The sequence below is a fragment of the Tribolium madens genome, unplaced genomic scaffold (genome assembly GCF_015345945.1).
Source record: "Tribolium madens isolate multiple individuals breed KSU strain unplaced genomic scaffold, Tmad_KSU_1.1 Scaffold_91;HRSCAF=231;Tcas5.2_LG7, whole genome shotgun sequence".
Taxonomy (NCBI): domain Eukaryota; kingdom Metazoa; phylum Arthropoda; class Insecta; order Coleoptera; family Tenebrionidae; genus Tribolium; species Tribolium madens.
Window position 1 is genome coordinate 13,903,357 of NW_025401063.1, and position 27,280 is coordinate 13,930,636.

The 27,280-nt window shown below is 31.7% G+C and overlaps 1 protein-coding gene across 3 annotated transcripts in view; it reads left to right on the plus strand.

Annotated features, from left to right (window-relative positions):
* Positions 1-27,280, plus strand: part of LOC123012204 (protein dead ringer) — a 71,394-nt gene that overhangs the window by 34,650 nt on the left and 9,464 nt on the right. For all 3 annotated transcript variants that reach the window (XM_044410075.1, XM_044410077.1, XM_044410076.1), the window contains exon 4: positions 14,242-14,314. In XM_044410075.1, the coding sequence (XP_044266010.1) occupies positions 14,242-14,314 (73 nt within the window). The remainder of the gene's footprint in view (positions 1-14,241; positions 14,315-27,280) is intronic.

The following is a 27,280-nucleotide window of genomic DNA, read 5'->3' on the forward strand; positions in this document are numbered from 1 at the left end:
CTACTTCAATTGTCATTTTAATGTATCTGTTGACGTGGTCTCTACACACGGCTTTTTTACTATGTGTAGTTGCCTGAAATATATTATTATTAATATTATTATTATTATTTATTTTGTGAAAAAACTAATTGATGAATGAGAAAGTTCTATAAAAATGTGACGTTTTTTAAAGAAGAAATTTTTTTGTTATTTTGTTTTGTTTTCGAATTCTGCAAATTTTTTAAATGGCAATCCACTATAGAGCCTTGTTTACAAAGACAATGATCTAAAGATTACAACTATCTACATTTAATTAAATTTTTATCAATTTTTTTTATTTAAGTTGCTATTTTGAAAAATAAGGTAAAATCGTATGTAAAATATGTATTAATTATTATTTTCTGAAGGCAAATGATTAAATAAACTGTTACATTTTTTTGTTCACCTTGGATGTATAAATAATTTTGCCAATTTTTGAAAATTAGTCAATTTTATAATTAAAATTGAATTACTCATTGAATAATTTATTGGTGACTATAGAAATAAGAGGGTTTAATAACAATTAATTACAAATTTGACAAAAATAATGTATTTTGCATGTAGTAGGTACGAGTTAAAAAAAACATTAAAGGCATCATTTTTGAATCATTGTAAATAGGTACCTACATCATTTATTTTTTGAACCAATTAGTTATAAATGTTATCATTGTGAAATTAAAAATTTAATTTGGATTTTCTCAAAAGGTGGAGACATTGCGAAACCGTGATTTGATTGGTTTTGTTTTTTCTATGTTCCAAATCTAAATGTTTGCTTTTCATTCGTAATAATTAGATATTGTTTCAACGATTCTTAGTTAAGAGATGAAAAATAAGATAAAGGAAAGATATACACTACCATAAAGATATTTTGTTTATTGCAATTAGTACAGTTGGTATGAAAGATTATAAACTACCTACTAGAGGATTTAAATATCTTATTATTAATTTTATTTCAAGGAAAGTCAAATGCATTAGCGATATATTAGTGATGGATATGCGGTTTTAAAAAGTTTCATTTTGTTTAAACTGTGAATCATTTTGTTAAATGGATAATAAATGAAATATTTTTGTAAGTAGTTTTTATGATTTGGTATCATACAAAATATGAACGGTTATAAATACAAAATAGCCCCAAATGTAAAATTCCTTGACTAGAAAGTTAATTGCATCGTTAATTGTCCCCCTATCTCCCACAATAATTCGATTTTTATTATATTTTAAACATGATAGGAAAACTGTTTAATTTAGCCTTCCCAGGTGCGTTTGTTTCCTTATCTTCTCAGAACCCAATAAATTTCTAAACTCGGTAAAGTTTATTACTTTTGAAAATGATAAATTTGCGTATTCGACAGTTGATGAATCATTAGAGAAGTTATCGCAAGCTTCATCAAACCTAAAATTTTAATTATCATAAATTTGTAATTGCTTGAACATCTTAATTATCTCTATCTTGGAAATGTTTACATGGTCAATGATCTTTTCGTCAATTAATTAACGTCTGGCACTATTAGCGGCCTCAAACAAATAATGACTATTTCGATCTGATGAGGTACAATCCGAGTATTAGACCTGAAGGTGGTGATTTTACAAAATGAATTATATGACGTTCTAGAAGTGTGGCGAATGAAATACGAGCGGGTTTTAATTAACGCCGAAGAATGGCAAAGTCTTGCAACAATACTACCAACGGTTGTTTGTTTAGCGGAGAAGAGGAGTTTATTGGGGAAGTTATTCAATCTTCAATTTAGTTTATCGTCGCATTATGTATGGAAATGGAAATGGCTATATTTATTTTAATAGAAAAATTTAATTGCCATAGAATTAAGAAGGTGAACGGCACCTTTGTTCGAATAGACCGCCTGGAATTTATTAACACAATGGACTGATATAAAATCCACGCGGGCATTAAAAATTTTATGTTCCCCAGAAACATATTTCATATTAATATTCATTTTTAATGCGATTTTTATTGTCGGATATCGGGCCTTATAAGCTTTCTATGTCTGGGCCTTCTTAATACGAAACTCGTTTTATTGTTTTAAATTGGTTTCATCTTTCATTAATACAAGGGAGAGAACGTTTTAGACGGAAGCGGATAATTTCGCACCTGTCAACCGTTTATTAATCAATAGATTTGCCATAAAGCTGTAATTATTTTGTTATGACGTTCAATTTCTATATCCGGAGAACCACAAGGTTGTAACAAAACTTCATTTGATAATAGCCCATTGTTTTTCACAACATTGTATTGTTATTAAACCATGTTTTACGAGCATTTATCTATGATGGATATTAAATTTTTTAAATTAATTTGTTTTATTGCCAATTCGTTATTTGTTTGCTTGTTTATGTCTCTTGCTTTACACACCCTTTAATAAATTTATCAAGTTTTTAAGCACATGATACAATGAAAATGTAGTCACTACTTATTTATATTTTTATTGCATTCGTTGTTACATAAAAATGCACGTTCCATACGTACAATTGTTGACATTAATTAGTAATTACTTTATAAATTTATATTTTCAAACATTTACTGAATCATTTCTTTTGTTGTTTCTCATGTTGCAATTTGCGTTACATTCCTATACAAGGGTTGCCTCAAACAATGGAGTTTTCAAGTGGTGAACATTGTGCGACAATTTTTTACAACTTTCAATGTGAATTATTTTGATTTTTTATATTGGTAGTATATTAAATTCAATTGTGGTCGTGGTTTGCTCTTTGAAGAATTTCGTGAAGATTGTCCAAAATCAAACGGCCGTGTCGATTGGTTTAAGCCCATGCAAAAGTGTATTGGTCTTCAGGGAGAATATTTTGAAAAGTAATAAAGCCATCTTACGATGGCTAATTTTTTCTCTTTGTTCTTTATTCTCGAAATATAAAAGGCAACCCTCGTATTTTTTGTGTTTTTAAAGGTTCTTAGACTAAAACACAATTTTATGTTTTCCAAAATGTTTGAAGTTAGTCTATAATAAAAGTGGTTTAAGAGTAATAAGTTATTAAGTTAATATATTAAAAAAGTTTGAAAATTCCAATAAGGCCCGATTTTTTTTTACTTTGTCTATTATATTTTCTTGGGAGTGCTTAGTTTAGATTTTGAATAATTGAAATATGTTTTGTTCTTGAAAATATTGCTTCAAGATTTTTCTTTCTAAATTACCTATATTACTATTATGTTATTACGAAATTAGATTAATAATACATATTTCGATACGAACTCGATTACAAATGTTGAAAAATTGAATAATCTTCTTCAGTTTGTTCACCCTTTAAAAAATTACAACGTTTTTAGTTAGTTAGTGTTTAAGATAGTTAAACTAGAATCATAATCGTGCCGTCTTTTGATAGAACAAATGATAATTGTATAATTGTTTCTGAAAAACTCTAGTTTATGATGACTATTAATGAAACAGTGATAGAGGGATACGGATAACAGTGATTAGTTTGACAACCACTCTCATGGGTTTCCAAAAATTAAACAGTTAGAAGTGTATTTTTTGTAACCAGTGTTTTGTAACTTTTGTATATTTGGACGCGTACATTATACCCAAGCCTCGTAAAGTTGTGTGAAACACCACAGGGTGTACAGATATAACCAAGGAAATTATAAATAGTACATAATAATAAATTCAAATCTGTAATTTTTCTTTTTTCTTTTTCAATAAGTAAAAACTCTATTTTGAGGTCCATTTTGATCTCAGAAAATGCAGTTTATAAACCCATAACAACAAATTTTGCAACAATCGTTTGCTAGGTATTTAAATCAGGATTTTTTTTATAAAACTAGGTCTAAGTGAAACAGTTATAGTGTATACGTTATTTTACTTGGTTATTCTTATTTATTATTATTATTATTTTATAGCATTTTAGGAATTTTTATTTTTAAATATCTGTACCTCAGCCCAAACCGGATTAACCACCAAAACGCAAATTTTTCTTTAGAGCACTTTTAATTTTGTTTAAATGTCTGTTATATTCATAATATTCTGTTTAGACTTCCTCAAAAATTTATCAAATGGAAATGAAAAGGCTTTACCTTCAGGTAATTTACTGTTTGTTTAATTATGTACATAAAATCAAATTTAAAAACTGGAGTTATTTCTATTTGGCTCTGAGGTACAGATATGTAATTCTGTTCCTAAATTAAATTATCTATGAGATAATAGAGTAAAAATAGTAATTTCAGTGATCATACCTTTTGAATTAACCTGTAGAAAGAAACTTTGCAAATTAAATCAAAAAGGATGTCTACAAATACTTTTTCAAGAAAATTCAAAATAATGAATTTTATCAGTTATTTGAAGTTAAATTTTCGAGATAGTAGATCTTCTAGTTGGATAAAATTCGCCACAGCGAATGGAATAAAGGTTCCGTTTATAAATGAGAAGTGAGAAAAGCTTACAATTTTCGATAGAGCAGTAAATTTCATCCCCGAACCGTGAAAAGTGACACCCCACAGCGTTCCTCGTTAATTACTTAAACCAGAGTGTAGTTTAATACATTTTATAAAATAAGAAATGTAATCAAAAGATTACCCTCGAGGCTTGACGAGTTCATTATCGCGAAGAGTCGCAATCGTTCTTTTCTCGTGTTTGCCGCACGTTGAGACCATCGCCAACCAGGGGCTCGACTACAGGTTAGTGTTTTTAATTTAGAACATGTCAACGATACTCATGATAGATGATTTGGTGTGGGCTGCACAATCGCTGGAAAAAAGGGAATTAATTGTTTTTGAGGTGTGTTATAGTTCTATGATGATGGTATTCCGATTAATTTCGTTTTGTTTTAATCGATTTATTATAAACGTAGGTGTTCAATATTAATGGAATGAGTTATTACTTTAGAATTCCACACGTGATCGGAAACGTGGAACCAATCGATGGATCGTTTTACTTACAAATAGCGACTTTCACGGAGTGGGTGGCTTTCATTTATTTCAAAACAATTTTTTTTTTAATTTTAGTGCAATTGCAAATAACGTGTGTTCATAAAAAAAACAAGAGTTCTTTGACAAATATTTTGCATGTCTTTGATTAACCTTTATCTACTTGTGAAAGTGACAGATGATTAAAAATTAAATCTCATTAGTGGAAGATACATACGACGACATACGTTATTGCAACGTACTCTCTATTCATTCACAAGAGGAATACTTCTGCTTTTTTGCCGCAACCCTATATAGTATACAGGGTGCGCCAGAACTCGCGCCCCACAGAAAACTGTTTTGAAGTTATGAGAGAATTTTCAGAATGTGTTTTCTGTGTAAATGTTTGGTGCGGAATAATCGGTGATCACATTATCGGCTCACACTTTATGGATAGAAACCTAAATAGGAAAATGTACTTAGAATTTGTTCAATATGAACTTCCTGTGATACTATAGAACGTGGGTTTAGATACGAGGAAGACATCTGTGGTTTTAACAGGATGGTGCTCCTGTGCGTTTTCACGGAATAGTTCGTCAGTTTTTAGATCAAAATTTTTGAAATCTCTAGATCGGTAGAAGATCTAATCATATTTGGCCTCTTTTTGAAGGTCAGGATTGACACCTATGAATTTCTTTGTGTGGGGAACCATAAAAGATAGGGTGAATCGTAGTTTTAAATATACCTAGAAAATTTGCAGAACAGGATTCGACCAGAATGTGGAGCAAATCACCCCTCAAACGTTACGAGGTGTTTCGTCATCCTTTACCAACCAACTGGGCACATGTTTACAAGCCGATGGTAGACACTTCGAACATGTTTTACATTAATTGTTATTAATTGTGTTAATTATTAATTTCTTTGTTGAATTTTGATAAAATGCAGGTTATCTCACAGTCTGGTATTCTGACAAATCTAAGCAGCTTACTTTGATTTATAATATAAAAGAAATAACATATTTAATTTAGTAGATACAGGGTGTTTCACATAATTTTGCGCGGCCTGCGTCTGTAAGATGCAGTCGATTACAAATTTTGAAAAATTGGATAATCTTCTCTAGTTTGTTCACCCTTTCAAAAATTACAACATTTTTAGTTAGTTAGTGATTAAGATAGATAAACTAGAATCATATTTATGCCGTCTCTTGATAGAACAAATGATAATTGTTTCTGAAAAACTGCAGTTTATGACTATTAATGAAACAGTTTGACAGCTACTGTCATGGGTTCCCAAAAATTAAATAATTAAATGTGTATTTTTTTGTATTTAGTGTTTTGTGAATTTTGTATATTTGGGTGCGTACATTAGGCGCAAGCCTCGTAAAGTTATGTGAAACAACCTGTATATAGTGAGCGGTGTATGCTTCGTTTTTTATTGATATTATTTCACCTTTTGGATGTTTTTTTTTTTCGAAAACTTTATGTAATATTTAATATTTTGGTGTTGTCATTTCGACAATTGAAAGATCTATCTAATTGGCTAAAAAAATTGGAGTTTCCATTTAAAAAAGTGGATGACGTCATTACTCAAAAAATGTATAATTTAGATCAAGTTATCTTGTCGTTGGTTGCGGCAAAAAGAATTCAGAAATATTGCTTGTTCCAAATCTGGTGGCGAACTGACGTTGTCAAAAATGACTGAATTCTGACACTAAACATATGTTTACTATTAAAAAAAATATTGTTCATAAGCGTCGTATGAAATAATATTTCAAAACCACTGTTATTCTTTAAAAAATTATAATAAGTAGGTACTCGTACATAAGATGAAGAATGATGAACAAATTATTAAATTGTTAACGCATGAAAAGAATTTTCAAAAATGATATTTATAACAATCCTTGTCTTCAAAATTTTTAAAGAAAAAGAGTACGCCCATGTATTTTTTATCTTAACAAAGTAGGCGCACTCCAAGTGTCTTTTCTGTCACTGTCAGTTCGCCACCAGATATGGAATAAGCTCTACCCTTCTTATGAATAACGCATACCTATATGTCTAATATAGCAACTCTAATGTACAGTGCGATCAAAAAATCTTTCTATCAAATAGGCATACTACTTGAGGAGGTATGTCGCATGGCTGTTCTTATGTCAACTAGATGTCAAAAAATTATTTTATAAAATAATAAAAATTAAATTGAATTATTCTAGGAACCGTCTCATAATATCCTAAAATGGGATGTTGTTGGTGTTTAGGTATTCATACAATTCGTTCACCACGTGCAGACACACGTTTTACATTTTTAGGCTTACTTAATAGACAAACTTTTGATCACACTGTATATTACCTCAAACCGTTGTTACTAACGAACGAGTAATTATGTTATATAATCAGTAAATATACGACTTGATTGTCATAACTGTAATTAAATCAGTTATATTAAGTTTGCGACTGCTAATAAGTATATTTTTTTAGTTTAATGTACTTACCCATAATCCAGGTGTCCGTCGTAAAAATACCCAACACAACTGGCTGTAATTTTTGGCAAAGTTTTTAATTTGAACTAGAATAATAAAATTAAGCACAGACAATGAACTCACAAAAGTCGCATTTAGGTTAACAACCCATTTTTATTTTTGTATTATTTTCTTACTTTTTGGTTAATAATTGTCAAAGATTGGTGACCTTATTGATTGATTCAACAGTCATTTTTTTTTAAAGCAAAACAACACAAAACACAAACAGAACACTAATTAAGAAGTCAAAGTATTTTGTGCAGAGCAGAGCATTTTGCGTAACTGAAAACAGTTGCACAAAAATGTAATTTTGTAACACTGTTACAACCTCTGATTATGATAATTTTTTAAATAATAATCTTCTTGTTCATTTCCTACTTTTTATTCTTACGGGAAATCAGTTCTTTTAAGAATGTTTTATTCAAAATTTAAATGCATATATCTGTGTGTATTATTTAGTTTTGCAAATTTTATAATATTATATTTGCCTTTGTTTATTATTTATTTATCAGAAGACCTGTAAGGCATTATAGTAAATATGATTATACATATCTATGTATAAATGTCTTTTTTTATATTTTGTTATGCATTCAAATGTTATGATAGTACATAACTGGCACCTATACGTTAGAGTTAACGTATGTAAGTAGTGCATAAACTTTAATAATCCTTGTTGCAAAATTGTAATTTTTAAAGTAATCACCAGTTTAGTACCTATCTCTAGTATACAATAAAATTCCTCCCATTCGTAACGAAATGAAAATAATGCAGGTACATTTTAATTGGAGTCGAGTTACACAAGGTGTTTTATCGTCGTCATACATAAATTTATAGTAAAAAAACCACCTTTTCCGCCCGCATACAACCAATAAAATGATAACACGTCTTATCAATTAAAATTAAAAGTGCCTACTGCGCCACTAAACGTGCTAACAAATAAAATAAAATGGTAATAACCGAGAAAATAATAAAGCATATCCTTGGAAAACGCTCCTATCGCCTAATAAATGTATAAATTTTATCGACAAATGAATAATTCACGAGTACGTTATTGTTATTATTGAAAATTTGCGTTTGAAAGATAAAAGCTCGGATTGAACAAGGTCAAGAGTGTTAGTTCCTTAAAATTAATACAAATCTTATTCAGCGATGACATCTGGGATAACCCCGACAACCACTTGACTTTCGACAAAGGGGCCAACCTGAGATGTGACCCCATGTTTGGCGTCACTGAAAAGAACCCTCGACCATTGTGAATACCCTATTCAATGCGATGTTTACAATCACAATACCACAATATGGATTAATACGACGATAATTAGGCCGATTATGATGCTTGGACGCCTCTCGCCGGTGATTCTTTGCTCGTTACGCAAAATTTCAATGTTTTCCGGCTTTTTCACGTCTGACTGGACCGGTTCTGAATACATTTTATTTGTCAGTTTGTGAATTAATGAGCGATGGCTGTTTTCACACGATGCGGAGGGATTTTTCAGGACGATGCAACTGTTTTTATTTTTTTTAATATATTGTGATGGGAATGAATCATCCAAGAAGGCAGTAAATTTCATGGTAAGATACAGCAACACAATGGGTTTTTTTCAGTTTGGAATATACGGATGCAAAGTACCTGTATATCCATAAATAATATTTTTAATTGAACGATCACCTTGGTAATTCTCGGTTGGGCTATGGGGATTTAATCTAAAAATTTTGTTGCCGTACTGCAGTCGAATCAAAGTATAAAAGAGGAAAACAAATGTATTTAGTAGCAGAAGAAAACTTGCATTAAAGTAAAAAATTAAATAAAATGCTTTCCAACGATTAATCTGACTTTTTTAAGCACACGTTGCTAGAAATAAGCACGATTTTTGACTCTCCTATTGTGTTATGAATCATTATTCAAGTATTTGATACCAACATAAAATTATGCAAAAACGCAGTCACTTTCTGTTTATTTTCAGTGATTTTAATGATGTTTTAATAACTATCCCAAAACTGAAAAAAAGTATAAACCGTTTTTTTTCCAGCACTCTTAGCTTTAGGTATACCTACTTGTACTAATTTCTCAATTTCGAGTGGTAGCAGTGATGGCGATGACGGGAGCTCAATTAAAATTTTTCGAGTTTGAAATAATGTTTAAAAATAAAGTGTAACCTGATGAATAAAAAAAGGTTTGGCAAAAAAGGCTTCAAGTGACCTGACCTGACCATTTAACTGTTAGCAACCCATCAGCAACTATAAAAACTAAATTATGATACATTATTTATTTTTGATTTTTTTGAGTTATTCGTCTCAAAAAATATTGTAAGTGTACCTAACTTATTTGGAAAACAATTTCCCACATTCGCAATTCATCTAGCACTTCTTGCGGTCGTGCTGCAAACAAATTGCTCATGTGGGAAACTGTATTTTCCAAACACGTTACGTAAATAACTTTATCAGTAGCGCTACATTTTTTACAATTGAATTATAATTCTTGTTGCCTCTAGCTTTTCATTACATCTTTATAATAATTATGTCATATACCTATCACTGTTGCAATTTAACCTTTTCAACAATCACATCTCATACACTAAACAAACTGTCTGACATTTTTAGTAAAAAAATGCAATATTTATGAGGAATTAATGTCTGAATTGGCAGAATAATAATCATGATGTATATAACATTTTCTGCAATGATTTAAAGAGCTTTGTTATCTAATGAAGGCGTGAATCTCATGTAGATCTTATGAAATAATAAAAATAATAAGTTCAAAAATTTCTTCTCAGAACCGTGGCGAAAAAGTGCATTTTAACCTTGAAAAAAACAAAGAAAAATAGAACGATGTCAAATTTCAGAATAAAAAATTGCTTTAATAATTTTAATTATTGTGTCTGACTGTCGTGTCAAACAGTAGCGACTGTATTATTATTTTCTGTTCCAAAAATATAGGGTTTAAAATTGTTATAATTACTAATCGTTCTGTAAAACTGCCTTCATAAAATTTAAAAGAATTTTTTTGCATAAAACGTTTTTATTCGGGTAGATTGATTACTGTCGATTAACAAACTTATATGAGGGTTAAACTACAAACGATCCTAAAGCCTTGATGAGCACTAACAGCATTTTGATTGATGCATGACTCCGCCCCCGGCATCAGACCTTGCTTACAACTCTTCATATTAATTACATTAGCCCTTTTAACTAACTCCACCATCAAACTGAACTTAAACCGTAATAAAAATTCTCTCCCTTATAAATATTCCTGGGATAACATAGCCATTGCCGTAGGCTATAGGTCGTGATTTCTTTCAGTCTGATGTGTTTAATTTTTTTTGACATTTCAGTATACATACATATTTACTTTGTTTAAAATTTGATCAAAGTTTTGACCACCATCAGAAGCCGAGTTAAAACAGTGTAGCAGCCGGTCGTAATCGCTTGTAATGTGGTGTTAAAACATCGGCCATTGTTGTGAGGTGGGGTTGTAGAGGTTAAACATGGTCATTAATAACCCTGGTTAACTAATCTGCCCGCCGTGGCCATCTATCTTTACAAGTTACTTTACTGAGCCTGAAGCGACGGGTATTCAGTGCAACCTCGATTACTACAATAACAAATTTATGAATTACGATTTTTATTTCGGTAAGATATGAAACATCGACGAGAACCTTATGCACAAAATGCTATAGCTCAATACTATAGCTGAATGAGAGTTCAGTCTGTTACGACAACGAAAACTACAGCGAGAATTTTTCAAAAAAGTGTAACACCCAGAATAAGGTAAAAATAAGGATTACTGAAATTACCAGGAACTTACCTGTAACTTTTGGTTCACTCTTTAGTTATTAATACTAATTATAGAGTGAACCATAATTTCTTTTATTTTGTACCACCTCTAGAGCTCAAACTTTTAAACTAAAAGTTTGATTTGGGCTGTGGAGGGAGCATAGAAGCTGAAATTCTGGTGAAACTTTTCACGATCCTTTTCTAGCTTTCTCATCCATGACCACTAACATCCATTACCTAATATATACTTACAATTAACAATAATACTTAAAACTAATCAGATTATTAAAAAAATTGTTTAAAACAAAAATTAAAAATCTTAAAAAAATAAGAACAAATATCAAAAGAAACGTAAACAATGAGACACATACGAGTATTGTTGATACCTTGTGTCAGTTGATTCGAAACACAACTTTTGTCTTGCGCACTGATTAGTGATTGCACATTTAAGCGAAAAATTCAGGCTATAAAAGGCGTTTGTACAGCTCGACCAAGAACCTAACATTGCCGGTGTATAGGGCACGATCCCTAGAGTTATTTCTTCCACCACGGTTTGGGCCTCGGTTTAAACATAAACCGCGGTCAATTGTGTAAAAATTGAGTTGTTGTGTAATTGCGACTTTAAACATCCAATTGTTTTTTTAGGCACATATCTATAAAAAATGACAATTCTGAATACGTCGGGTTAGAATACTTCACCTATAAAAATCTACTGCGCCTGTCACAATTGTTGACACAATTTAGTTATTTCTGCTGCCAACATAGACAAAACCCACACACTAGAGGTGTCGGGCTAGGGGCTGCCAACTTGGCAACAAATTAAATGGCCACTATGAATTGACCGCGACTTTATTTCGTGGTTTCATCAATTCAAACTTCAAGAACCTGTGAAATCTTTCTGAGTTCTGAGTTTTTGAAGTATTGTAATTGGTGATTTATTAATATTAACATAAACATAAACATAAACGCCATAACACATGAATGGAAAAATCTGTACCTAAACAGGTTTTGCAAAAAAATAGCTAATTTTTATTTCTGTAAGTAGGTACATATACAGTGTGTTCCCGGATAGGTGAAACGACTCCTGTAAAAGAAAAAAATTCGTGATCTAAATTGTCATTTTTTGAGATTAGCCCTGTAAGGTTAAACACTAATTTCTAACATAATTTTGGTTTTGAAAAATCAAGTATGCTTTGGAAATTTTAAAAAAACTTATTTTACAGTAAAGTGCCTTTTATGTGGAAACTTTGATGAAAAGCTAGTTAGAATCAACATCTGGGCCCCTATACCAAATTTCAAAATCTAATTTTATTTTTTTAATGTTTATTTCAGAAAACAATTTTTTTTATTGTTAACAGTTTTTTTATTATGAATAAAAAAAAATCACACTTAGGTTATTACTACTAAATTACTTTTTAACGTAGGTATCTGTTATTTACTATTATTAAAACTATCTTTGAAACTTTTCTTAAAAACTTTTTATCGTATTTGTCACATAAAATGCACTTTACAGAAAAATAACTTGGCTCATTCTTGATTTTTCAAAACTAAAATTATGTTTGAATAAATTAGTTTTTAACTAAGTACCTCAAACTCAAAAAATGAAAACTGAAATCGAGAATTTTTATCTTTTACAAGAGTCGTTTCAGCTATTCGGGGTCACACTGTATAGGTATATAGAAACTGAAAATTTAGACAGAGTTTGATTATTTCCGCTGTCAGTGGTACGCCTTTTGCTAAGAAGTATTAGTTTAAAAACTCACTTATTTTTGTTTAGTGTAACCAATGAGGAATCTTCGTTCATGGAACACTAAACAAATTAAGAAAAGTTCATTCCAATGATGGCTTTATATTACAATAATTAGATACATACAGTGTCTTTAATTGTTATATTTAGTTTTCGGTTTTTTATTATGATGTATCAATCTCACCCAAACTTATTTTTATTTTGCTTTTATTTTGTTATAATGGGAAAACCCGTAAAGCAATAAGGGGAATTGAGGAAGAGACTCCGATAGCATAATGTAAAACCCATAATTTTATTGTTTTAAATAGTAGAATGTGTACCTGATAAGAGGCCACCGTATTTAAATTCTTTTTTCGTTGTAAAATTATAATAAAGCGACCATGTCAATGATACCAGCATTTTATATACAGCTGTCGTGTCGATAAGCTTGGCATTATTGTAATAAAATTAATTGTCGTGTAAAAAATGGATACACAAGCATAATGGCGACTTTTTAATTTTTAATTTATCTTTATACCTATTTATACCGAAAGTGATAAAACTGGAAATGATTATATATTTTTTTGAGAATTGTGTTGATGATGATGGAATTTAATTTCTTTACATTAAAGATCCGTGATGTCTATAATTAGAAACAGACTAAATGATGAGTAATTAATATCCAGTAAAAAAGTTAATTTGGAAATGGTAATTAATGTTTGAGATAATTTAAAGTTGAAGGATAAGCTCCAATAAAACACGGCATAAAAAGTTTAAAGGCAGCAACTTTAAAATACCACACAACACAAACATTTCAGATGATCTGGGCCTCGAGATGAGAACAGTTCATAAAGCGAACCCTGAGAATTTACGCAATTAATCACGATATTATTAACCGGCCATTTTATTCGTCTTTTTTATGGAAGCGTCCGAGGCATAAAAGCGCAATAAAAGGCGCGGATAATCCCAATATTCTCGTAACTTTGCGAATTTATCGGATTGTTTTGCGTCGGTAATTACTTTTATAGCGGAAAACTTCACAAAGCTCGAGCTTTATCAGCCTGTTCTACGTGATACGAACAATGTGCATATTCTAAAACGCGATAATTTATTGATAAGTGTGTTTCCGCAATAATATTAATAGTTAACAATATTCTTCACGATAAACGTGCCTCGCTAAAAATGCACCCAACATTGTAACGCGCCACGTTTATGTCCGTTAATTACACAAATAAAGCGCTTAAAGCAGCAATTCCCTTCAAAATTCACCATAAATCACACGCCTCGCTGTAATTTTCTCCTTGGCAGTGGCATCGTCGATTAATTAGTTTTTTGTTTCAGTTGTATGAAATCAACGACGACCCCAAACGGAAAGAATTCCTCGATGATCTCTTCTCGTTCATGCAGAAACGGGGTAAGTCGAAACTTGAAGATTTTTTTGACCAAACTGTCCTTCTCGGAAACTCAATTTCACCCCCGAATAATAGCTAATACCTGCCTTGCGAGAATTCGAGATGAGTAACTTTGCAACAATGACTCTTTGTCGTAAATCAGACACGATTTAGCGACGGTTTACTCACACACTATTTTTTTTTCACTCTGTTTGGATGTTTTTCTAATAAATCATTGTTGATTTAGCGTCGGTAGCAACTTTAAAATTACGGTAATCGCATCACGCTAAACGCATCTATCAAATTTCGGGGTGTGCTATTAAGCTGTTATTGAATTACAGGGGTCGCTACTGTTTAATTCTCTCGAATTAGCCGAATCATCTTGACGGTGATTCGGCTAATTTTATACCACCGGCTTTAAACTGAAGAGGTTTAAATTATCTTATATCCAGTTTTCCGGGTAAAGGAGGATCCTTTGACCACCTTGCCACCAAATTAGATTTTTTTGGCAGAAGATTCTCTTTTCAGTTAAATTAATATTTTGCTTTTTAAACTGCTTTATTTCTTCGATTTTAACAACCAGTACCTCGTAAAAACCCATAATCGTGAAAATATTAGAGCAAAAATAAAATGGAAAGGTTTTAATAACTATTATAAATCCATTGCCCTCCTTGCTTACTGAACACCATAACTCCTACTTTTATTATCAGTGATGTTTCTACCTACATTTCCATCGTAAACAGCGGTTTAATGATTTCATCTAATGGTAAAATCCTGAATAATTAGAACCATTGACGATAAATGTTTTGATTGTCTTACCAATTAATCAGAGTAAAATTCCATCAGACGATAGTTGGTGTGTTTTAGAAGTAAACATCTACTTTGAATTAAATTCACCATGTGAAAAATCTAAGATGTAGAGAGAGGATCAAATCTGAAACGAGAATTTATTAAAAATTTACACAGCGAATTTTCATTTCTGGAAATTATCTCTATTTAACTCCCCCCAATTAAGTAGTAGTTTTATTGAAATTTTAAGGATTTTTCTACTTGCCTTGAAGTTAAAATCTGGATTTTCGTATATCAAAGATTAAAAAAAAGTTTTAGAAATCATCAATTTATTATTTAATTATGTCAAATGCTTTATTCAATTTTGATTTCACTTCTCTTATTAGCGCTAATTTGAAAAGCCGTTTAAATCTTAGGAATTTAGTTATTTCTATTTAAATAAAAACAACATGTATACGTATTCTAGAAATATTTGAAAAAATTATGTAGTTCATTGCTACTAAGAGGACTCAAAAAGTTAAAGTTTTTTATTCACAAGAAACATACAAGTACTTACATATTTCCTAGCTGGAGTGTCTTTTGTCAGCAAAATCTCACCCCTTTCGTAAATAACCCATAAATCCTCTCGTATTTTACCACCTATAATAATCTTTCCAACAGTTCATTTATGTGGAGGTATCCTTGACTAAAAATCCGGGGTGTGTTTCTTATTGGAGCACGTGCTGGCATCAAAGAGGGGTGTCGAAAGGAAACGTGTCAAGGAGGGATTGTCAGATAGCTACCACTGATAGTCGTGCTCCCGTCAGACATCACTATTTCATTTGTTGGAGGAATTCGGGATGCATCTGAATACGAAATAGCGCCGCTGTTTTTCCGTTCTTTACAACATTAGAAATCTTGAAGTTTCTTTCGTGTATGCACGTTATGATCGCGTGTAAGATTGCATCTAGCCAGCAGGGTGCAACTGCAGCGACCAGTGCCACTCGTCACCTCACATTTGCACAAAGAGTGAAAAGAAAATTTTCTATAAATCCACAGACGCCTCGCGATTTTTAAACCATTCATTATTAGAGACGTAGTCGGAATTAAAAACCCCGTGGCTGTTTCGCTGTTTTGCCAAAGATAATTTACTTGCAGGATTTCGAGGTAGAAAAAACCCGCTCTACGCTACTGTTATTGTACGGCGGGGCAAGTAAAACTGTGATCTTCCTTTCCGAGAAACTGCAACTCAAATATAACATTACTAACATTTAATAATTTTAATAGCAGCACGATTCCTTTAGGTCACGACATAATTAGGACAATTTTCTGATTGCCAATAATTTCAATGTAAAATCGTAATTGGTTTATAGTTATAAACAGAGGAAAATAGATCAAAAAATTTGTCCAAGCCATTAGGAGATATTCCCGAAATGGGGAAACCTACAATCAGGAGTCATTACACAAAATGAAATGGTCATTTTACCACGAAATGTGCATATATTAATAAAAAGCAGTTTAAAATAATTTGACAGAACAGATGCAGAACAAAGTGGTTTTTTATTTTATATTTATTTCGCTTTTGTCTTGAATTTGGTATCGACCCACATTTCAAGTTACAAAAAGTTTAAGGAAGTTTTATCGAAATTTTAGTTGGGTCAACCTGTAGAGAACCAACTTATAGCATGTTCCAAAAGTAAGTGAAAAAAATGTCGTCTTGGCCTAGCTAAGATTGATTTTTTGTTATTTCTGGGACATGTTTCCACGAAATAGTTTTATTTTGCTTGTGTCTGAAATAATAATTCTTGCAACAATGTGTGTGAAACACCTGAAAATGAATCGATTTATCGCAGCCTATCTGAATAAAAATAAAGCGCAGCCGTGAAATAAAAACCCGCCATATGTAATAATGAAGCAAATAAAATGAAACATAATAAGTCTGAATGGCATAACCTCAAATAATAATTTGCAAAACGTGCTCCAGCAGATGTGGTGTAGGTGCGCGTATGAACGGACAATTACATTCAATTACAATGTATGAGATTTCACAGTTAGCTGTGGAGCAAAGCGCAATTGTTTCAGGCGAGGTGACCGAGCCTGACGGCCGCCATTGCCAACATACAGAAAAAGAACAGAAGACTAGCGATCCATGGCACACTATCGTAAAGTGCATAAACGGGCAAATGTCACGTTCGCTAATAAGAAAAAAACACCAGATTCGTAAATTTAGATCGAAACAGTTAAGGTTTTATTGAAGTGGTCGGCGTCGCGACGCTCTACACGCATGACGGCGTCGGATTTTTCAGCCAACTGTAGACAAGACCACCATTTTGATTCGGTCATGAAGGGAGTGCGATTAAATCAGAAAAGCGAGCGGGTATTTCCGAATACAGCGTGGCCCAAAATGATGGGTATAGAAGCCCTGACAAGGTCGCTTAAAAATTTGGATCTAGTTAATACATACCTATCTTGTATACAGGGTGTTTACGGTCTTGGGGTTGAAATTTAAATGAGATGATATTAACGGTAGAAGAAAACTAATACGCTATCTAAAACAAAAATTCATGTTATATGCGTTATAATTCATTTTATACTATTTGTTTGAGAACTGCTGCTTCGGCTGCAACAATGACCATTAGTATTATATTATTATCATTACTTTGTGTTTCACCGTTAATCATAATCACGACGACCAATTTATTATTTTAATATTTGTCATACATATTCATAAATTTGGAAAAAAAATAAGAAAAACGAATCAAACCTGTTGGAAACCATTTTGCTGGAAGAAATTAAACAGAAAATCTTCGAATTTTGATAAAAACTAAAGCAAAAGCAGATCAAATGATGGCACTGTCAAAACTATGAAGTGACTTTTCTCTTTCATTGTCATGGATACGATTTTTTTATCTGTTGCAACAATACAATATTATCTGGACAAGGAAATAATTCCAGTGACCCTCAAACCGTGCACCAATATTTTGGAGGTTAATAGCATTCTTAATAATAACAATTGTGTGAGTTTTTTTCTCGGTTACAGTATTTCTGTACTCTTCTATTACTAGGTCACTTTTCAACTCCTAGACTGTAAACACCCTGTATAAATTGTACTGAAATGTGGTACGGTTAATAGTTATTTATGTACCTATCAAGAAAGTAAATAACTATGTACATTCTAGAGCTACACACAAAACATTCCCGACTAAATTAATGAAAAATGATAAATTTGTAAAATGTCAAATATTTTGTCAAAATACATATTCGGTTCAAACAACTGAAATTTTTAGAGTAAAAATCGGTGACATGGGGTTTGTTTATGTCAAAAAACACTCAAAAGATTCATTTAACTCCAGTTTATTTTAAGAGTAAAAATCGGAATTTCATTTATTTAAGTACCTACCAGATTATTAGTCAGAAATGAGGGAATAAAGCGTCACTTTAATTTTCTGTTGGGAGGAAAAGTATTGAAACGTTTAAATTCCATTGTTTACAATATTTTTTAGACTTCTACTCTCATTTCCATTTGTTTTGGAACTGCAGGTACTAGGGGCTAAAATTTAAATTTTAAATTTAGGTAGTATTTAAAAAATGATGTTTTTTTTGTTTAATTAACTTGTCGAACACATTTTAATTAATTATTATTCTTTTTATTCCAAAATGTTTCTCATTTACCCCTTAAGAATAAGAGGAATATGTTGAAACAAAATTTTATAAAGTATCAGTCAAAATTTTAAGTAAGTCCTCAAATATAATATAACAAGTTGATTTTTAAGGACTAAAAAAAACTCTTTTGATAAGACTATTTTTGGAGAACTATTAGGTTGAGACTTGAATTTATTGCTTGTGAGAAAATTATAAGTATGTTGGTAAACAACAAATAAATAACTAAAACTAAGTAAAATTATACATACAGGTTCTCTCAAAATGTTGGACTAACTTTGTAGATGAGTAAGTATTAGATGATACAAAATCTCATAGAACAATATTAATTTTTCGTTGCTCTTAAAAATGTGGGTAGGTAATTAAAGAAGAGGCAATCTGTGCAAATATTTTCTTAGAAATCAAAGTTAATTATTGAAAATGCCCTTCCTCTCTCTGATCAAGATTTCATTTCTGCTTTTTCCGGCTTGAGTGAGAGTGGTTTGTTTCGAAGCACCCAGTATATGTGCCTTGTCTAAAATTAATATCTTGCCTTCATCTTGTATACTACATTGTCGGATCATATGATACCGAGAAGTCCGATGTCAAATGCGTGCCGTGATTGATGAGAGCACATTTATAATTAGCGGACACTTCCGGCCTGTTTATGTTGGCAGCCCTTGTGTACGCATTCCCGTCACTCACCGTCTCCGCCATTATGTCTCATCAAATGTTGCCAACTTCACATGTGGTGTTACCCCGGTGTGATTAATCTCGCAAACGAGAAGTAAGAATATGACGAATGTGGAAAATCGCCGGCAGTAAAAGAGAGCTTTTTCCATTGACAAATCCTGCGTCTGAAGGCCATGCATGTAATGTTTCGCTTGCGGCAAGTGACCGCCGCGTGTGACAGACTGTAAATAAACTTCAAGTCAACACTCCACAACGGTTTGCTGCCTTTTGACCTGGCGTTAACTTCGCAGACAACACCTGTGCTGTGCGCAACTAGAATGAAATTTATAGGAACGCGCCGGGTTCTAATGCACGACCATTAGTTTGTCAATGCATCGTTCTATCGTCTTTGTGATGCACTCACGCCGATAATAAAATCTTAATTAATTGTGCAAATGGGCAAATCGAACGATCAATATTTAATTTACGCAAATAACACTTCAATGTCAAGCATAAATGGGATTTTTTTAATCACAAATTGATCGAATCAAGTTACAGCCAGAATTCAACTGAAGATCGAAGAGGTGCTATTAGGTTTGTTTAGTTTTCACCTTGACGCTGTAATTTGTGCTAGTTATTTTTATCAACACTGAGTCGACATCAAACTTGTTATTTCTGAATCATCTTTTGGATATCAAAAGAAAACAAATTTAAAAAGTTCTTTGTACCTACCAAAAATTATGGTTTTAACTTTTAGGTACAGTTTTATAATCAAATTTAAAAGTGCTTAAAATTAAATGTTGTTTGAATGTGCTGATTACTGCGGACTTGTTGACAAAAATTTCACATTCTAAATTAACATTAATTTTAAAGTCTCTTTAATTCGATTATGAAATTGGCCCTTAGTAGTGCAGTGAGTTCTGTTAATTTTAACAAAAATTTGTTAAAATTTGTTGTAGCAACATCCAGTCTGATTTTTTGGAATGAAAGAATCTGTTGATAGGTACACAGTTGTAGGCACAGAATGAACCCTATGAATATCTTAATATAGGTATGGGTAGAAATATGTACTTATTAAATTTGGTTCACAAATAAACGAAGAATTAGTTTTTCAAATTATCCATTAAATCATTACATTTGTTTTGAAAATTGTATAAACGCGTTTTTTCAACTGTAAAGTTAAACGCGATGAGTATTGCGCGCTTGCTTACGTAATAAGATCGGATGTTTTGATTGGCTGACCGATGTGCCTATACAGGGTGTCAGAACTCGCGCCCCAGAGAAAAATTTCAAGTAAGATAAGATATAAGGAACATGGAAAAAATGTTTAAAAAATGCTATGTCAAAAAATTTTAACAATTACAATTTAGGATACACCTTTCTTGATTCCTCTTTTAATAGCAAAAACACTTGGAAAATTATGTTTCCAACAGAAATAAATAGAGTCAAAGTGTTAAAGTTTAAACTCTCATAACTTCGAAATTTTTATAGATAGAATTTTTTTAACATTTTTTCCATGTTCCTGGTATCTTACCTTAAATGGTATTTTTCTTTGGGGCGCGAGTTCTGGCGCAACCTCAATATCTCCTACGGGATTTACTCCGTACAGAAGTTGTGTTTGAATCGGATCTAATTTACATTGAATCATCGGAAAAAATTCTATAAATCAAAGAAATTAAACTAGTTATACCAAATCAACTTACAAAAATTTAGCTAAAAATTATCAACTTTAAAAGTTAGTTACATCCCAATTGGAAAAAACATTGACTGTTTTATTGTAACTTATTTATGAAACAGCCTGTATATTTGACGAAACTGCAATTGCTTAGATACAATCTGTAAATTTTGAATATACAGGGTGATTCAAAAGTGTCGGGCCAGCTCTCCTAAACATAAAAATGAAATCGGAATTTTTTGTAGCCTTTTTCTGAGAAAAACAGTATTTTTATATTATCATGTAGGCCGTCTTACATCTTTTGTTTTTGATGTTGTAGGATTTAATTTATTGTTGAATTTGCTAGTTTATTAAATATTTTGTACAATAAAAGACAAAATTGGAGGCTTCTTTCAACAGGTATCTACCTACTCAGTGTTATTGGATTAGAAACTTTGCTAAATTCAGAAATTGTTATATTGAAATTTGTCAAAATTGATCAATGCCAAAATAAGAGTATTTTATGTACTTATCTACGTATAAAATAAGTTGTAATTCACGACATATTTTAACAGCAAGATAAGATATTAGTGTTGGAAAAAAATATTTCAACATTCAAGGATCAATAATAATAGGGCAACTCACTGGAATAGTCTGTATCCAGATTTGAGATTTCAGATTGTATGCGGTGTGCAGTACCTACGAGTATTACGTAAAAAATAGTTATTTGTGTCGCATGGTATGTTGTTATGTGAAATGCTTGTCGAAATTAAATTTTTGCAGTGGTATAATCGGCCTCAACCTCTCGGTCGCCGAGACATACCTGTTGAAAAATTAATTAAAAACCAGCACCTACAAAAAGTCGTTCTTTTAATTGCTGTTTGGCCGTATATAATTTTATTCTTTGGGATTATTACGCGTCACAATGTTCCGAATCGTTTATCACAAGAATTAATCAAGTTGAAGGCAATTTACATCAATTTATCTGGAAGCAAGGCATTATGGTGCCAATACATTTCAAATATCGACTCTTTATGTGGGCATAAACAATATGTTGACAAGCTTGTTAATCGGCCTTCTGCAGACAATTACATGATCAACGGGGTACCTAATGGCACCTCCCGACACGTCGATAACATTTCCTATAATTACCCAGCCTGATTATTAATCGTACGCTAAATTACGATCACGTTGTACTCCTCGCTTTTTCGACTTATCACAGCCTTGTTTCTGATCGAATTTTATACGGTTTTAATTGAACAGGGCTCGATGAATAAATCAAACATGTCGTAAAAGGAAATCGGCATGTCGGTCGCTATACGAAAAGAAAAATACAAATAAAAATCGGATTACAAATGATCTGTAAGAGACCTATGCATATTAATATCCAATATGGGATAATGTAGCTACGGGTGAAAATTAAATGAATTTTACTTCACGTCTCTAAAAAAATAATAATTGGGTGAAGAAAGGAGAGAAGGGTGGGATCTCTTCGCTATACCTGCCTAGACATGATGAACGATATACTTGTTAATCATACGTCACGTTTTATTAAAAAGGGCGCACCTGGATCTAGGAGTAATAACCAGCAACAATCCGGTGTGAAAGTAGACACAAATGACTCTATATAACATAATTATCACAATACTTTTGCATAACAAAATATCGAACAAAAATTTATATTTCCCGCTCCGTGGTTAAGTACAGTTCCGCTGATTGATATTTCTATTCGTCATTATCACTTGTCAACTGTACCCATAATATTGGTTTTATAATTGATTCAGATTCGATATGCATCTTAGGTGGCGGTGTTCACAGGTGGCCCTCCAGGTGAGATCGCCAATTAGCATTTATGAATAATATTGTAAATTTAATGACTTGTGGATTGGTCATTTTTTCGCATTTAAAATGTTTCTCATGTCATAATTATGTGACAGCGTAAAAGTGACATTCACTTTTATGACACCATTCGTGCTAAAATAAATGCAGCGTTAAATTTGTAAATAATTTAATCATTTCATGAGTTTCTGCTTTCGCTCCTCCTAAAATTGCGCGCGCAGTGGGTGGTAGAAGGAGGCGGTGCTAGGATTTTTACAAATAAGTAGATAGTAGATCTTTATGTCTAAAAACTGTTAATAAAAATGTACTAACCACTAAAATAGTTGGTACGAGGTAATGTTTTTCGTTCGAATGATTTCAAATAATGATTAACATTTTTTTCTTCTACAACTCTTTTATAAGTTAATTCGAATTTATCGACGGTTGGTAAAACTGAAACGTTTATTGTTTAATGTAATTAAAAAAGACTAAGATAAAGACAATCACAAAAAATTGTCTTTTACTTTAGTGAATTAATTTTTATACCTAATATATTCTTCTTTAAAGATTTTTAATCACGGGTGTCTTAAACAGTGAAACAAATTTAATTTTGAATTAAATTTATCTTCTTTAGGGTTTGTAAGACAAATTGTAAACTGATTTTACTCGACAACGTTAAGTTGTATCGAAAAAATGCAAGAGAATTTTTACTTTACTTATCCTATAAGGATGTTGTGTGTGTGTGTGTGTGTTCTATCGATGCTTGCTTACTGGGAAAATTAGTACCAAAAAATTGACTTTTACTAGTTTTTGTGTAGGGCGCTTTTACACTTATTTATTTATCGAAGTATTCGTTGGTTGCCAGGATTACGGGAATTAAAATTACAAAAATGCTGAAAAATAAGCAGTGGCGAACAGAAAGCACGTCAAGAATTTGTTTATGCCAAAGTTGCGGTCCGCCTTTTCCGTTTAATTTATGTTATTAATCCCGAAATATCTACGATATAAACCGAAAGTGTCTTATAAATCAAAATTTTAAAACTCATTAAACTAAAGTATTTAAAATTCGGACTGTACAGTGGCCAAATCGACATTGCATAAAGTTTATTCAGGAAAATTTGTTTGAAAAAAAAGAAGTCACTAAAGAATAAATCGCGTAGACTGAAGAACATGTGCGTTGGTAATTCAGCGAGCCATTAGCTCTTAAATTTTTACTATCGTTCTGATTATAAACGAAATCTTGGATTTTTACAAACAAATTTAGTTTTATATGCTATTAAATCGAATTTCTGATTTATGCGTAACAGCGGTTTGACGATTCGAATTCTCTCTCTCGAGGGTAAACCGCTATTTTTAGGTCGATTGTTTCGATGATTTGGGATTGAGGAAGGCGGTCCAGGTCGCGATGTTGTTGCAACACATGTTTGTAAATAGATCTGCAGACAAGCGGTCTACATTAGAACAAGCCGGAGAATAAATTTAACTTCTAAGAACGGTCGTATAAAATACAATGTGCGACCCACCGTAACCAAACGTTTCGTAGAAAATGAATGAAATTGTAAAAATGGCGGGCCTTTTGATCGCCGATCGTAAAACTGAATAAATTAAAACAGCTGCGATTTCACTGCGGCGGGACCTCTCAACGTATTAAATTGTTATTAATAATAATAAAATTTCACTCTTCGAAATGAGATGTGGCCGCGGTTTGACTTTTGTAATGGGATAAGTGACGCCTTGAAAGGGGAACACATAATATATTTTGACAAACATAATAATTTTATACACATTGTAGTTGCTCCAAACTTTAATTTATTTTAGCATTTTTTTAAAATTAATTTGGTAAGCGATCCAAGTTGAAGTAAATCATCCGTCTTGATTGCAAACAAGCATTTGCAATAATAGAAAATAATGTAGCATGAAATCTAAATTTATTATTTCTAGAAATAACGATAACCTAATGTCAGGTGCTCTAACTGTCCGATGTCAGCAATTTCACTGCAACTATCTACTAAATAAATTCAAGAAAGAATTGGAGCTGAACCAACTTTGTAGTAATTAAATCTCTGGATTTTTTCTTCAAACGAAATTATTTATCACGTCTTCTCTTTTCAAAGCTATTATTTTTGAAATGAGTTTTTCTTATTGCATTAAATTAGAACATGAAAAGAAAGCCATTTTGCTATGTAAACTTGGATATGAAAAAGTTATTTAAATGCAAATTTTACAGCGGTTGAAAAAATATTAATGCAATCAATCACTAAGCCATAGTACTATATTATTAAAATAATTTTTGGTGATTGCTAGTTAATGTTTTTTCGTTTGAAAAAATATCAGGAGGATGTAAAAATCATGCACCAGCAGGTGCGATGTACATTTTGAACTAATTATTTTAAATATGTGAGTGTAATGATGTTGTTTGATGGCAATTATATTGGAAAGTCGAGACCACGTACAAATTATCTCAAATTTCGGTAAACATTAGCTTTGTTGAAGTTGGCAGTTGGCGTCTGTGTTCGTTTCCTTAGAATTATTCAACCCACATGAGAATATCTTCTATGCATTACTCTTCGTTTTACAATAAGGAGAAATTACTGAAATTACCTGTGATATGCATATTACATATAATGATACGGTAGAAATGTGCAAACTATAATATTAAATTCATTTCGTGATCTACCAGAAATTCCAGACAATTTCTACAAATTGCAGCTAGCAATTTTTATTTGGCCAAACGAAGAGCTACTAAGCCAATTAATTCAAAATCAAGAAAAAGTCTTTTATTTGGTATTTAACCTAAAATTATGAAAAAATACGAATTTCGCACTTTATGAAATAAAATGCAAATGTAAATTATTATTAGGTAGGTACCTATTAGTTTTAAAAATTAAATTAGTTAATTAATTTTATTGACCCTGAATAAAAAAAAATATTTTAGCCAGCTTGAAATGAGTACATAAATTAAACTCAACAAAACTTAAAGTCCTAGTGGAATTTAAAACAGTAGTTGCAGTTTCCATTACCTATTTCGAAATCTGATTTTTGCAAATAATTTTTTCGTTTTTGGAAACTTTTTTTCGTTTGATAATTTTAATTATTAAATGAAATTATTAAATTAAAATTAGGTAAGTAAACTTGTTGCTCAGAGGGATGATTTTTGCTACATTGAATTGCTGCATTTTTTATTCATAAAAACTCAGATGATTCGCAATTTTGGATTTTTTACAGCTGATTTTGATATTTTTGGTGCTTGAATAACGTTGTAACTCAAAAAGAAAAGAACGAATTGCGACTATCCAGCAACCTATCCAAAAAAAATTATAGAGATTTTGTGATTTCTGATCATACTGATGTCAAGTTTTGAAAACTCTTGGTTGGTGGTCAATTCCCGTTGGCAATTTTTCGTGTTATCTCCGTTCTACCTTGCGTCAGTTTTGATCCATAAATGTCACCACGTGTAAGTTATAGTTTCATGTGGCAGTGCGTCTCGTAGCACTTCGCCGTGTTACTTTTACGACCCCCGATCCGTCGGAATGCACATGAAAGAACAGTTTGTGTTTTATGTATCATTTGTTGCAGTGTGTCGCCGCTTTTCGATATATGTACTATAATTTGATCAAAGAGACTGACATTGTAAAGTACCACACAGCGCCGACTTTGACGACTTTTTGTTTAGATCCGATCACCCCCATTAAATCCGAAACGATTCCAAATGTTTAATTACTCGCCGCTTTGGCCTGGCACAAAGAGATTTTTCCAACGGAAGGATAAGCGAATGAGTGACAAACCATGACTGATTATCCTCACGTGATCAGATCGACAATAATATAAATATCCTTAGCGGCAGACAGTATCATTATAAAAATAGTTTATAACCGCTCTAATTTCATTTGGGGTCGGGAACACGTGGTGCCCAAATTTCTTTGTTGCTTTTCACTTGATTTGACATGCACGTCGAGGGTATTTATAAATTCAAATTGTTTGCCAGGTTTGATACCTCAATCAGCCGGGGAAAATCACAAATAAGCCAAGCAAATTAGACTATTTTTCACACCAAAATCAACCAATTTTAACACGGAGAGAAAAATGGTAATAGTAGAAAAATAAAAATATCCAATGTATACTAGAAGCTTATAGAAAATGCTGTTTTTTTTAATAAAATTTCATTGACACACAATTTCAATAACAAATTAAATAATACCTAATTAAAAAATAAACGAAAATTACCTTTTAAAAGTACATACTTAATTAATCCATTAATCTGACTAAAATGAGCCTGTTACATTGAAGGTTTTAAATAAGTTTAAAAAAAAACAAAGTTTTAATGTTACATTTATTTTAATAAATTTTTGGTTGCTGTTAAAATAAAAATATCGTAAAAACCTCTGGAAATTTAAAAAAATGTGAAACATTACCAATTTTATTTTAATAAAATTTGAAG